The 14,475-nt window shown below is 43.9% G+C and overlaps 1 protein-coding gene across 3 annotated transcripts; it reads right to left on the bottom strand.

Moving 5' to 3' along the window:
• Positions 1-665: 665 nt before the first annotated feature.
• On the bottom strand, positions 666-3,539 carry LOC122784685 (peripheral myelin protein 22-like). 3 transcript variants are annotated; one of them, XM_044049994.1, is made up of 5 exons: positions 3,359-3,539; positions 2,506-2,596; positions 2,188-2,284; positions 1,947-2,087; positions 666-1,813 (listed from the first exon to the last, which is right to left on the bottom strand). In XM_044049994.1, the coding sequence occupies exons 2-5, from the start codon at positions 2,581-2,583 to the stop codon at positions 1,656-1,658; spliced, it is 474 nt and encodes a 157-aa protein (XP_043905929.1). In that variant the 5' UTR covers positions 2,584-2,596; positions 3,359-3,539; the 3' UTR covers positions 666-1,655. The 3 variants fall into 3 exon arrangements, with proteins under 3 accessions (XP_043905929.1, XP_043905931.1, XP_043905930.1); XM_044049996.1 differs by having other exon boundaries at positions 3,348-3,503; XM_044049995.1 differs by lacking the exon at positions 3,359-3,539 and adding an exon at positions 2,749-3,284.
• Positions 3,540-14,475: the final 10,936 nt, after the last annotated feature.

The following is a 14,475-nucleotide window of genomic DNA, read 5'->3' as shown; positions in this document are numbered from 1 at the left end:
AGTTAAATGACGTCCAACTTTTCAGGTTGCTTCTCTAGAGATTATAAATCAATTTGACAGACATAATTTTCCTCTTCATCTATTACATACAAACAATGGCCACATTATTATATTAAATTTTTTGACTGCCTGCTCATTTGCTTTCAGATGTAACAGAATTAAATTGTATAATAGTTATTAAATTGTATTATTATTGTCCTTTTTTTTCAAACACCAATTAAAAAATACCTTTTTGAGGTTTTTTTTAAAAAAATATTAAGTTAGTCTGGAATACACTAGGGGTCACTGTCCACATGTTAGAGAGAAATATTGAAATTTCAATGGCTTTGTTTTTTTGTTTTTTGATGGTGTACGATAAAGTTCCTTCACTTAAACATCACACATTTATCTCACTGTATTTATCTGGCTGTATTGTACACATGATATTGACCAGATTTTTAAGCAATATTGTATATATGTATTCCCAGATGAACGACAGGACCTTTGGAGTGTTTCAATAGTTACACCTCCACCTTGTGGTACAATGTAGCTACTACGAAAGGGATGACACCCAAAATGAGATCAGACGAGACTGATGTAAAAGGAGGAGGTTCACATTTCCGCAGGGTCTAATTATTAATAGAAAGGTTGACTCGCGTAAACAAAAGAAACTCCGTGCATTGCTCTGCAGTAAGAAGGATTTATTTCAAAAGGTTTATTTTGAAGAATACTGACAAATAAAATGGGAACAGGTTTGTACAAAGCAAATTAATCGTACGACAACACAACAGGCAACATAAAGTAGGCTATACATTTCAAGAATAGTAGGTAAAAAAAGCACCATTTTTAAAACTAGATTACAAAATGCAAAATTATTTGACATATCAAGTACAATGATAATTCAGACAAAAACTTCATAAGTTTACTAAAAAAACTTGTTTCTTTCTTTTTTGTTTATTTCTGAGGATTTACTCATTTTCCTTCAAGAACACACATATTCTAAGTAAGGCACGTCGTTCAAAGCGAATTAAAGACAAAGAAGGGGGAGACGACAAAGACGAGAAAAGCTTGGTACTCTGGCAGTTGAAGCGGCATCTCTTTGGCACAGCTGCATGACTTGTGAGAGACACAGACTCTATCACAAAAACGAGGATGACAATGTTAACTTTGACAACAATATGTACAAAAATGTATGTAAAAAAAAATTGTTATAAATATGTCTAAAAACCACAGACACTATGTACATCCTTCTACTAAAGAAAGGCGGGATTGTTCGTCGTTGTTGTTATCACACGTGGGGGATTCGTGGAAGTGTTGGGTGTCAGCATGCAACTAAAGTCAATATGTCACCAACATATTGCTTAACGTACTTCGAGGAAACACTGTCGCCACGGGAATCACGCTGTGCAAGGGTGTTGAAATTCACACGGCAAACCGTGTGCGACGATTGTCAGCATATGATGAATGGATGCTAAAATACAGCAAAACGGTAACAGCGATTCGCAGCGACTGCGAGACAGTATCTCCTGTCTGTTTTTACAACTGTTAGTGACACATGCACTTTTGTTATATTGTTGGGATGTCAGTCTCTGGTCTGTGGGCAGTAGGCACAGTGCGATGTTGTGGTAAGGGGGTCTCCTTACGACCCCTCCCTCTTGTCTCCTCCTCTCCTCCTCTCATTCTTTCTTCCTCAGGACGATATAAATGAGGCCACTGATGAGACTGAGAGGGAAAGCTACCCAGGCCAGCACATAGGCGTAGCCGAACTGTTTGTGAGGGGAGTCATCAGGACACATCACAGTGTAGATGATCGCCCCGCACATCACGAACAAACCTAGGGAAGACAACAACAGGAGTGAGGAGGATCTGAAGGAATTTGGTAGGGGGAATGCGAGATGACCTCACTCCTCCTCCGCCCACATCTGCTCAGGGTGTGACCGGTCAGCGTGTGATGAAGTCATACTCACTCGCAAAGATCTGGAAGATGGCGGTGAAGTAGAAGCGTCCGCCCTTGACAAGTTTGAAGAGCTGGAACACGAACGCGATGAGGGAAAAGAAGCAGAAGAGAACCGACAGGATCATGAGGGCTTGCACCGCCTGGATCCAGTCTGGAAGACAAAAACGAGAGGCGTCAATTGTGGCACGGTCGTTAACTTTCCCGTGACGGTAACTGCTCAGCGTGTCCACAACGTGTGTGTGTTCTTAAACCTTCATTGCTGGATGGCTTGCAGTGGTAGCCTCCATTGGACGATATCAGACAACTGTACCATAGATCTGTGCTCCTATCCCCACCTACAGACCACGCCTGGTAAACACAACAACACAGAGTCATTTAAATACACTGAAGCGTCCAAGGCAACAATATCCAACAGCAATAATAATAATAATAATAATAATAATGATAATAATCTACGGTCATGCATGCGATAAAGAGTTAGAGCCTGTGCTCACTTCTTCACATCGTGGCAAAGACAGAGTCTGCATTAAGTGAAAAGAGAAAAAAAGAAGTGGAATCAAGTAACTTACACTGGCTGCTGTGGACACGATGAGGAGAATGAGAATGATTAAGTGCAAGACGAGCACACCGAGCAGAATGAGCAGCATTTTTCAAGTAGATCTGGAGGAAAACACAAGACAAAAATGAGTCAATCCATAGTTGAAGAAAAATCCCCATCCCACGAAATCACCCAACCCAGCTCGACGACAACCGCTCGTCTCGCCTCCAGATGGCGCTACACCCTCAGTTCTGCAACCAACCGCAATGTTTACCTCAGTGTGAAAGTATCCTCTTACATGCAAACGTTAAAAAAAAAAAAGAGAGGGAACTCTAATGTCTTCCTGATGAGCTCGAGAGCTCAGCGTGGCGCTGTGTTAATAAAACAGAGTCGATTTTTATTTTTTTTAACTTGAATCTACTTCACCGATCTGCACGATCGTTTCCCTCAGTCTTCAGATACGAGTGTTAACGGATTACTGAGAAAACGAGTCGACGACTGAGCGACACGTTCGAACGACTAATCGATGCGTGCTGCTGGACAACAAACGCAAATCCGTGTGCGTGGAAACAGAGAGAGGGGAAAAAAACATTCCTGTAGTAGTGCCGCCCCGCCATGCGTCAGCGTGTTATAGCCATTTGATCCGCACTACGTTTCTAAACAAACACAGAAACACAGCGAGGCAACAGATACACGCGCGAACTCTTAAGAAGACTCAGTTGTCGCGCGTAAAGGCAAATGCGTAAAAGTAACTCCACAGTCATTTTTCAACTTTAAAGTCCAGGAGAAGGTGAAGTGAAAGAAAAAAGCAAAGTCAATGAAAACGTCAAAACCAACGCGGAAAAAAAAGGAGGAAGAAGCTCCATCACATACGTCCAACTTACGAAAAGGCAAAGCAGGAGGTTCGTCTGAGTGAAAAAGGGAGTTTAAGCAGCTTCTGCCTCTCTCGACTGTTTCTCTGAAGCTACTATTCCAGATGTGGCTCTGTCTCTCTCTCCCCCTCTCTCTCTCTCTCACACACACACACACCCCAGTCCCGTCTCTTTCTCCGCCTGAGAGAGAACACCGCCCTGCAGGCCCTGCACGTCACCAGAGGCCCGCTCCAAAACTTTTTCTCCCTCCCCAACCCTCCCCCACCGCACCTTCCCCTCTCCCCTCGGTAGCCTATCATCTGGATTATAGTAAAGTCTGCAGGGATTGTAAGGAGCATCCTATGGTATTATTGTGCACAATCTAAAGCCTGTCTCTGCTTTTATGACTTTTTTTTGAGTATAACTGGTGGTGAGTTACTGATTCAAAGCAACAAGGACTGACTTTGTCTTTCTGTGTGGGAGAAGCATAACTCGAAAAAGTATGATTTTCATTCATGAAATGTTTTGATGATGGCATAAATATGGCATATGAACAAATAAATGTTGAGATTTTGGAAGTTGAACTGGACTGGGATCGCCAGTTCATCACAGGGCCACATGTACAGACAAACAATCCACACTCACACCTACAGTCAATTAGTAGGAAAAGGCTGAGCGTTCTGAGCGGGTTTTGAAATCTCCAGAAAAAAACCTGAAAATTTCATATTGAGTTCAAAGGGTTTATTCTGAAAAAAATATATGTAAACTTATTAAAATATTCAGATGATGTTGCTAGAATTGACAGTTAGCTTTTAAAGTACGAAAAAAACAAATAATAACACTGCTGTTGCCATGGACAGCCAGGTTTGGGGAGTAAATGTCCTGTAAAGTAACTATTACCATATGTCAGGCTCAAAGAAGAAGCAGTGATTGAGTACGTATGTCTCGCACACACACACACACACATGCACAACATCCACATTATTATGCGTTTTTTGTTTCTGACGTTTGAAGGCACTTTGCCTGATGAAGATACGATGTTTTGGCCCAAAAAATCGGCCCTCGACCACATTTACTTGCTGAAAAATAAAAAATAAAAATATTAACCTAAGAAGACGGTGACATTTTCAACATTTATGTTGGAAAAAAAATTGCCCCCTTCTTATCTCACTGACCTTCTCCACCATCACTCCCGCATCCGCCGTCTCCGATGACCTCCTGACCTCCATCACCAGAACCAAGCACCGAACACTGGGGGACCGAGCTTTCACCGCTGCCCCTACCCGGGTGTCTGGAAAGGCGCTATGGAAATGTGATGTATTATTATTATTACTTATTGTTAGATCTACTTTATTGAGTATTTCTGTTGCTCCTCAGACTGTATCGATATGTATTGGCACAAGTTGGATGGAGAATCTGCACGGTATCACGCGGTATGTCTCTGTTGGCGTTTGGTTTCACACTTGCAGGCCACACCTGAAATCCACACTCTTGCAGCCGTAGCTGTCAGGACAGTCAGGGTGACTCTACCTTGTTCCAGATGGTTGATGCTGGCTGAGCGGCCTTGTGCACATTTCACAAAACACACATGGCCAGCAGTACTCTGTCCAGATAATGTGTGTGTGTGTGTTTGGATGTGAACATACCAGCCCTCTGGAGGCCCCGCGGTATGCCCAGAATGCCTGTGTGTGTGTGTGTGTGTGAAGCAGGCCTCCTGTTTACTCCTGCGTCTGCGGAGAAAAGGGAGGGTTTGTCCAGTGCCAAAGGGAGTGAACACAGTGCAATGATTCGGTCATGCTAAACTGACGGAACAGCTTGGCTCTCAGTGCACATTAGATCCATGGATGAGTGACAAAAGTGTTGCCTGCCACTGCCCACCATGCCTCTGCATCCCTCATTACACGGTGGTCTCGGGCTATTTCCTCACCAGTGACAAAGCTGTAAACAAAGCGCGCAACAACAACAACTGTGACAAGTGCACATTTGTTGTGTAGACGCTGAAACGTGACTGTGATCTGCTGCCGGGTGTCGGGTACACAGCGACGTGCACTTCTCCCTCGTCTCCCAAACCATTTTTGGCCCATCATTCCTGTGGTCGATGTTTGTAAACATGCAAGGGGAGGAACTTGTAGGCTCCTGCGCTCCGTGGGAGGCAGTGCCATGCGCGTTTGGCAGAACTAGAAAGGGCAGAAAATGGAGCGAGGGAGAGCCCTTTGACAATCAGCTGACCACTCAGCTGGACCCGCCGCTGTTTATGAAACTGTAAGTGGCGCAGTGGTCAGGGAGAAGGCAGTAGCCGGCAGCAGCAGCAGCAGCAGCTGCATGGTTAGGAGTCAGACCTGGCCGCCCAGTCAGAGCAGGTGCATGGAGACTATAAATGTCACCATTACTCACATGTATTAAAGGGTTGGAACTGTTTCTGCCTGTTAATGTAAAGAAAGGCGTCCAAAGAATTGCCACAATAATGATAAAGTTTAAAGTTACATAATGTGATACATTCCACAGAAAATTAAGCTTCACAGCACTGAGCTACGCAGCTTCCCACCCATTTTTTTTTTTATTATTGAATTGGGTTAGACAACAATCAATGTTTGATTAGAAAGTGGATGGATACTTAATAATATATATGAACCAATCGTCATATTGCCATTTTAAATGAATCTTGTATGTAATTATTGTATGAGAGTTATAAACATTTCACAATAAAACCCTGCCTCGGAAAATAATAATTCCTGTGAAGCATGTGGGTTTGCTTTGTCTCACTTTATTTCAAAACTGTCTTCACTGATTATTCTGTGTTGTCAGAAATGGCTGAACCGTAATCGTGACGAGTTGTGATCTTTTCCCACGTGGTCGAAAACTGAAAACCATCCAAAAACAGTTTCCCTCGAGCTCATCATCGGAAAAAAACACAGCTCCTCTCCTTTTGAAAGTGGAGGCACACGGCACGAAGAGAGCAGAGGAGAGAAGCTTCCAGCTTGTAACTAAAGACACAGCCATTGTGAAGAGGCTGCAGCTGAAACATAAAACGGCCTCACCCCTCTTTATTGAGCGTGTTACCAGGACACAGGTGAGCGATTTTAGAAAGTACTTTTAAAAAAGCTGAATAACCACATTAGGCTATCTCTGCTTGTGAGCTACAGTACCTCAAGGAAACCAGCCGATATAAAACGGAAAATAGAGATTAATGGTGATTTCACTGTTGTACTCTTGTACTTGTTATGTTGTGACTATGTTGAGAAAAATCTGTTCTTAATAGGAACACTCCCCTACGATGACACACCAATTACAACAAGGATTACTGTGGTTTGAGAATGAATTATATAATTCTTCAAATATTTCTCCAGTGGTCCTGGATTTTGTTCATCGCTTGATATGGCAGCGAAACTGCATATGCAGACGTTATCACAGCAGTGTCTCTCGGCTGGACTTCGGTGACAAACGATGGCAAGTACCAACTCTCGGTTTTCGTTCATCTAATTAGAATGTATTTAAAGACAAACAAGTGCAGAGTTTAAAGCAGGAATCGAGACCTGTGAGTGGTTTTGGGGTGGTGTCATACTCATGTGGTGTGCTGTTTTGTGAGAGAATGATTCAACCCGGGTTCAAGCACAGGCCTGGTACACGGCTCCGCATGGGCTCCACCTGCAGGAGTGGTCGAGTCACTCTTTGGGACTGCGCCAGCTCAAATAGCAAACATGCGACTGAGGGGAGAGGGAGAGAGAATTAGGGATTAGGCTTTGGAAATTACCGACTGACTTGGCCGACTGAGGGACATCTTGGTGGAACAGCTGGACGGCCTATTTCACATGTGGGAATATGAAGGAATTATGGAACGCCCCAGCACTCCTTCACCTTCGGAAGTCACTGCCAAAGCGAGAGGAAACGCCAAAGTTCTGATATCAGTGTGGTCACAATGCCTGCTCACTAAGGTCATCTCACACACCTGTGTGTAACAGCTGGGAAACCATTGTATGACCCGTTTGTACATTTGGAGCAGGATTAAACTGGACTTTCGGCGCGATGGCCTGGTTTGCTCCAATATTGTGTCAAATGATAGTGACATTCCTTAGCAGGGACGTTGTCTGCTTCGCAGGATGTGTGCGCTCTTTCCCTTTTGTCGTCTGATCCTCGGGGCTGCGCTGGCTGGAGTTTATGTTTTGCCTCTTTAGTGAGTATCAGATGACTTCCTTCCACAGACAGTGCAGGAGGAGACCCAGACCCTGGAGTAAAATACTCGTAAAGGTCATACTGTTCACACACACACACACACACAAACCATCCATCCATTATCTAAACAGCTTATCATTTCAGGGTTCTGGGACAAGCTGGGGACAATACCTGTTGACATTGGGCAAAAGGCAATATACAGACTACTCACGCATAACTATGGTCATTTTAGGAACTCTAATTTACTCTAGCTCGAACTCTAATTATCCTTCCGCTGTCCACATGTTTGTGGGAGAAAGCTGACCTGGAGAAAAGCCACACAGCTGACTGAACTGGGATTCAAACGGTCTCCCTGTTTATCCATCCACTGTATCACTGTATACTCCACATGGGCGTTGCAGGGGGAGCTGACAAAGGTCATACATCCGAGACATGTCGCCAGTCCACCGTCGGGCCAACATACAGAGTCAAACAACCATTTACGCTCACATTCACACCACTGTCAAACTGACCTAATATGCATGTTGTTGGACTGTGGGAGGGAACCATGTATCCCTGCCCCGTTTATACACAATAAAATGGAATATTATTGGATGCACAAATCCATACATTCACGCCAATCCATAGCTACACACTGCTTCAGATATGACCAGGCCTTACAATGCATGTAGCATAGCCTATAGCACATTTAAGATCCAGATACTGTGGGCCTTTTTGTCACATTATGACATTCTGTGCACAAGTATATTAGGTCATCTGTGCTGCACACGCCCTGTCTCACCTCTCCCATTTCGACTTTGGAGGCTGTAAAATGGACCATGACCGAGTTAAAGGGTTCCATTGGCTAAAATCTAAATCAGATAAAAACGGCAGAAATGTTCGAGCGGAGAGAGAGAGAGAGAGCAAGAGAGAGAGAGAGAGAGAGAGAGAGCGCTTCATTTCTTCCCTTTAGAAATGCCTGTCTCCCTCTCTCTCTCCCTCTCTCTCTATGCAGCAACAACAATGAAATAAATCAGAGACATACATGACAGACTCCAGATTGTGGCACCCAAGTGATGCTAAACATGTGCTAATCATTAGCCCCTGGCTTCCTGTTGAGGTCGATGTCATGAGCACACACATCCCAACAGGCGAGGCCAGCATACAAACTGTTGCTTGGAATCAGAGCGATACTGGCCTCGAGGGTTTGGAATTGAGCAATGAAAACTGTGAAAGAATTCCATTTTAATCGCTCGTTGCTGTCATTTCTACGCAGTTCTCACAGATATGCGATCAAAGCATAAATATCCACACTGCACCGGACACGCTACATGCCACTAACCTCTAATTCCAATCACTGCATCTGAATAAACACTCTTGGTCATGTGATTTGCTTTGAGATTCTGTGACTAAAATCCCTCACGGCTCCCAGGGAAGAAAATAATTCTTGTCTACTTTGGTATCAGTGGTTTTCTCATTCCTGCTGCTGTGCTATCTTTTCCAGGCAGTGTGTTGGTGTGATCCTTTGACAGCTAACAGTGCAGTGCTTCCTTTGCAGGCTGCCAATTCAGACGCTGTATGCAATGAGGTGTGTACCAGCAAATATTTTCTTTCCTTAAGAGTTGCCAGCACTTTGCAGCTTTTATAGATCAGCTCTGCCAGTGAAGAGCAAATGGCTCTAACTTAGCACACCATTTGTTTTAGCTGTAGCTTTGTCTAAATGATATACAGAGAATCCTCTGGGGTCAAAAGTCATGTTTGGCCAATGTCAACACATAGCACCTGGGCTCATTTACCAGGTAAGGTGTGCTTGGACGGCTATTGCTGGTAAGTGCATTTGAGGTCATGAGGAGGGTTTTGCACATATAATACTTGGAACTGCATTATTAAGTCTATATGTAAAGAAACAAACAAAAAAAAAATCAAGTATACCTATTAATAGCATACTAATACGTACTTTGGGGTATGTAGTGGTAGTCGTTGGGGAAAGAGATAAATAAAACCATGAACCAGTTACTCAATCAGCTTTATCTTTGTCTTGATCTACTTAAGTTATGAGTCTGGCTGTTGCTACACGAAACCACAAGATGAGGACGTATTACGTAATACACTCAGAGGAACATTTATTTTGATGTATTTAACACATCGGAGATTCATTTCGATGAACACCTAGACCTCAGAACCACATGGAAAGAAAATAAAACAAGTTAGTTAGTTTCCATGTTCTTCAGCTGTTGACTGGTACAACAAAGCAAAGACGATTCTCACTCATCCTCTTGGAATTTGTAGCAGGACGGGACGGGTCATATTTGATTGTTTTTTTTAGTACGTGATGGATGGCCTGGTGACTGTATAGTGGTCTGGGCAGAGGAAGCCGTGGCCATGCCGTAAAGCCTGGCCCGGAGCAGAGAATCTGTGTTGTGTGTGCTCATCCGTCGGCATCGGTCTGGACTGCGGCCCGGAGCAGCCACTCACATAAGATCTGCAGCGAAGTGAACTCACTGACAGCTCCTCTCAGCGGCAGAGTGAAGGAAGAGGTGAGGATAGATCGGGAAACCTCTGGCAAATGCAGCAGTGCACTAAGCGAACGCGTCAAATCCGCACATGAATGATGCACACACTTGGAAAACTGCACAAATTCACAGCCTCATTTTTCACATCGCTCGTCCCTGACCCCGAGAGCAACCCAAACACTCCCTCGGTGAAATGCCTCTCTGTGATGTTGAAGCAATCATTTCTGAGATATTAATTACATTCATATTTTTATACTAACCGAGCTATCGGCGGCAAAGTTAATCACCATCATCATTCCAGTCTTGAACTATCTCAACAAATCTAGGATGCTCTGGCAAGTCCTTCATAGAGACATTTGTCTCTAGAGAGTGAACACAAATAACTTTGTTGATTCCTTTCACAAACAGCACTGCTGTAAATTTGTAGGGAAGTGACTCAACCATTATTGGATGTATCACCATTTATACTGACGTTCATACTCTCCACAGGATGAAAACTTTTTATACAACAGGTAAAAAACAAAAAGCCTATAGTGCTTCTTCGCCAACGCTAATAAAGTACAGCCACACAGAGCTCGTGACTAAGTGCAAACAGAAACTGAATAAAAAATAAAATGAATCATGACTGAACCAGCCACACTGTTTGATTATATCTGTGAAATGGAGCAAATCAGTCACTGATCATGAGAGACAGTGTCTCATAAATGAAACTTATTTTAACTTTAAAAGTCTCCTTCTCCAAAAGTTCAAATGTGTTTTTCCACGTATGCAAAACGACACAGGAAGAACATTTTAATCTACACAGCCTACAGCACCGGCCTATACTAAAACATAGCAGATCCCACCCACTCCCATCCCAGCGTAACCTCTTGACCCGGCACGATGAGAGATGTTGGGATGTATTGTTATGCTTCATGCGTTCCAGATGAGACCTTAGCCTGTTCCTCCACCCATACAACTGTTTCAAAACACGTGTTCCGCTCCATTCCTTTATGTAATGAATTTCAATCTCGCATGACTGAAGAGAAGTTGGGTGTGGTCAAAAACAGCAAGCGGTGCTGCGAAGAGGAAAGAAGGAAACTTTGCATTTTTGCATTTACAATTCCTTTTTTTTTTTGTTTAAATATAGCTCTCATCTCGGTTTTTCTTTTAGGGCACAGGGGGCTTTGGTATGATTACTTTAAATGGGGCCTTTAGTCATCTTCCATGATGAAAAAAAAACGTGCAAGTGGAAAAATTATATTAAAAGCCATACTATGGTTTAAGCAAGTGTTAAAGTTAGAGGAGAAAATATAGCATGGCAGCTGGGACAGAACTCTCCACTTTGTGGGGGGATGGGAAGGAGAGAGGCTTAACTGAAAACAGACATTGTTTTGATATTTTTCCATTATAAAGTTACGCTTTCAAAACAATTAGCTGGGCTCTCATTACAGTGGGTCCACAGTTCAGCTCCTGGTAACAAGCAACGCTGGACTTCTGCATGGTTCAATATCAGTCTTGTGGGCTTAATAACGTGTGTTTAGAGTAAATACCACAAGTGCAAGCATGTGTTGAGCACATACACAAAGCATGCCGGAGTCGGAGACACAGTCACATATTTAAAGCCACAAACAAAATGTCCCCGCAGTCTTGTTCTCTCTTACGTACACATACAGAAAAATCACAATGTAGCATGACAGCCCAAAATGCCACTTAGGGGATGTGGGGGTTTTCCAGGGAGAGCATTTAATTCTCTGAGGTCATGGTTGGGTTTGTAGATCTGCAGAGGGAGGAGGGAGGAGGGAGGAGGCTGTGCCGGCCAAGTCCTGAGGATCGTCAGACAATCTACAATGTCATTCTTTTTTGTTTTTTTTTTTGTTTTGCACAGCGGATGACTGGAAAGTTCTGGTAAAACGGGAAACTCACTTGTGACGGTAAAACGGTTTCACTTTCCAAATATCAAGTAGCGACAGGTAGCTCGATGCCAACGCTTTCAGTTTCATTACTGTGCTTTTACCACTGTAATGAGACTGTGTCTGTGTCACAGTCAAGACAACGGCCAACGCTTGAGTTCCCTTTACAACTGCTGGTGACACAGAAAAAACCTGTACAGTAGTTCTTTCCACAGATTAGCCTTTTCTTTTGGTGTGTGTGTGTGTGTGTGTGTGGTGTCTGCTTGAGTTGCCGTCTGGCTGGCTTTCCTCCCGCTGTTAAAGGCCGTGAATGACAGGCAGTGACCATAACACACACACACACACACACACACACATACACTGCAGGCCACTCTGGTCACACCCAAGGCATCCCAGGCACGCAGGGCCAGGCTCTTTCAGTGGTCTCAAAATATGTCTATGGGTCCGTGGGTGACTCACTCTTACTATGAGCGCCTGTGTTTGCATGGGCACATGTGTGAAGGGGGGGGTCAGTGTTTGACAGTGTTAAAAATGGCAGCACTGTTGTGTTGTGTTCCACATGTTGCGTGCGCTGGAGGGTTTTTTTTTTCTTTTCGACACACCATATGCTCCTGATGAAGGCCTCCGTCCACAATAAGGCTAAGCGGGAATAAATTGAGCACTAACAGTGGACTAAGTGTGTCTACCCTTTCGTTTCTCAACTATCCTCCCATCCCTAGGGCCACCAGCACGGTGACCTCACCCAGCCTCCGCCCCACACACGCCCCCTCCAACACTTCCTGGCTGGCCCAAAAGTCGTAGCACAGCTGGAGCATGCAGCAAGAGAATACTGAAAGAAAAAAAAGTGATTACTTCACCATTCCTACTCAATTTGTTCCACTCCGCTCTGATTCAAATTTTATTCAACCTCCCTCTTGCACACCAAGTCACAGATCACATGCCCTCCGAAACACATAAACAATGCGCATACGCACAACCCACGCCTATAAATTTTGAGGTTTTTCGCAGTCGCCATAATGTTTTTCTGGAGATTGCCGTGTGAATTAGTCATGCAGCGCTTTGCTCCTCGAGATGTATCCCCTACGACCCCTTTTTTCTCTCCTCCCCTATTTTTTTCTCCTATTGAGCATTTCACTGGGCTGTCACTCAAAGCAATCACTTGCAGATGGAGAGGGTGGAGAGAGACTTAACTCAGCTTTGCCATGTTAGGTACACTGCCAAAAGGCAATTGTCTGAGAAAGAAAAGCCAGGAGATGGCGCTCAGCTGGGTCCACCGAGCTCAGCCAGACATGCCACGTGCAAAGCGGCACGTTGAATATTTATGTTTATAATCAACACTGATTCAAATTTTAGGCCGACAAATGATTCACTATCACGTGAAGATGTCGAGGTTGTCGTGCGGTCAAACAATTGTGCATTGAAGTCATTTTAGAGAACATCTGGTGGGGCGTTATTTCAAGAAATGTACAAAAATGACCGGGATATGCCATCAGAGGTTAAGTAAACGTGTTCAATTAAAATATAGATATACTAGATATACAGATATTTTAGTCACCATTAAAATGTGTGTGGGATTGGTTCCCTTAAACTACCTGGCAACCGCAAGTCTCCGGTGAGGAGGGGAAAGGAGCATAATGGGCCGCAGTATTCTTCATTCGTACTGCAGTGCCCGCAATTCGAGTTGCACATACATAGGCTTTAGCCCCTTTAAGGTTCTAAATATTTTTGTCTATAAATAACATATGCTGAACTTTCTCTGACAGCCGAGCAGTCAAAATACGCATGAAATGAAAGCATTTGTCTTACTCGACTGAAATGCAAATCCAGCCTAATTCAATCACCAAATAATCAGAGGAAATAAAATAAATACAAGTCAACCCAAACCAACACAGCACACGCACAAGCACAAGCACATACAGAACTGTTTATGGTCGGCTGCCTCCGATTGGCTGTGTAAACCCGGGGAAGGAGGAGAGTCAGCGTCTGGCTGCTACAACGACAAAGTGAGCCAGCATCAGCCGGACTTTTCCCCCTCTCCTCTCCAGCTCAGCCCAGAGGGAACCATGGCCAGAGGGAGGAGAGCACAAACTGGATGACAGAGTTGTTAACTGGAGGAACCAACACCCAGTACAGTGTGTTTCAAAGTCATCGCTTCACATGGAGCTCTGGGATTCTTCACCCTAGTGTTGTTTTGTATCTCTCGCCACACCCTGATTTATGATGCTTTGGAGATTTGGGGGAAAGTGAATGAGCCTTTTTTTACGCTGCTGCAGTTGTTTCCACTCGTGGACTGGGGCTTGTGTATATAGAGTCGCATGAAAACAGGAAGGTGATGCACTGTAATGGAAAGTCGGCCTTATTGGCTCCGCCAGTGCTGATATTAAAGTGCGCTGAGATTTACGCCACAGGAACAGTGGATCGTTTTGTACAAATAAGAGAGGCATGCACAAGAAAGGAGAAATAAGTGAACGATAAATAAAGATGCACTGTCATGAGTTCAAAGGTATTTGAGGTGTTGTCATAGCTACGGAGCTGCACATACTTTACTTTTGACCTTTAAAACTATGCCTGCCTTTAAATCATTCATGAATAAATA

This window comes from Solea senegalensis, linkage group LG19 (assembly GCF_019176455.1).
Source record: "Solea senegalensis isolate Sse05_10M linkage group LG19, IFAPA_SoseM_1, whole genome shotgun sequence".
Classification (NCBI taxonomy): domain Eukaryota; kingdom Metazoa; phylum Chordata; class Actinopteri; order Pleuronectiformes; family Soleidae; genus Solea; species Solea senegalensis.
This window is presented reverse-complemented; position numbering and strand designations above follow the sequence as displayed.

Bases quoted from the DNA above. Each gene is read 5' to 3' on its own strand.
- LOC122784685 (XM_044049994.1), bottom strand. From the start codon at position 2,583: ATGCTGCTCATTCTGCTCGGTGTGCTCGTCTTGCACTTAATCATTCTC. The intron at 2,285-2,505 runs GTAAGTTACTTG...TGTGTTTACCAG, and splicing joins TCGTGTCCACAGCAGCCAGT to GCGTGGTCTGTAGGTGGGGA. The intron at 2,088-2,187 runs GTTTAAGAACAC...TTTGTCTTCCAG, and splicing joins CAAGCCATCCAGCAATGAAG to ACTGGATCCAGGCGGTGCAA.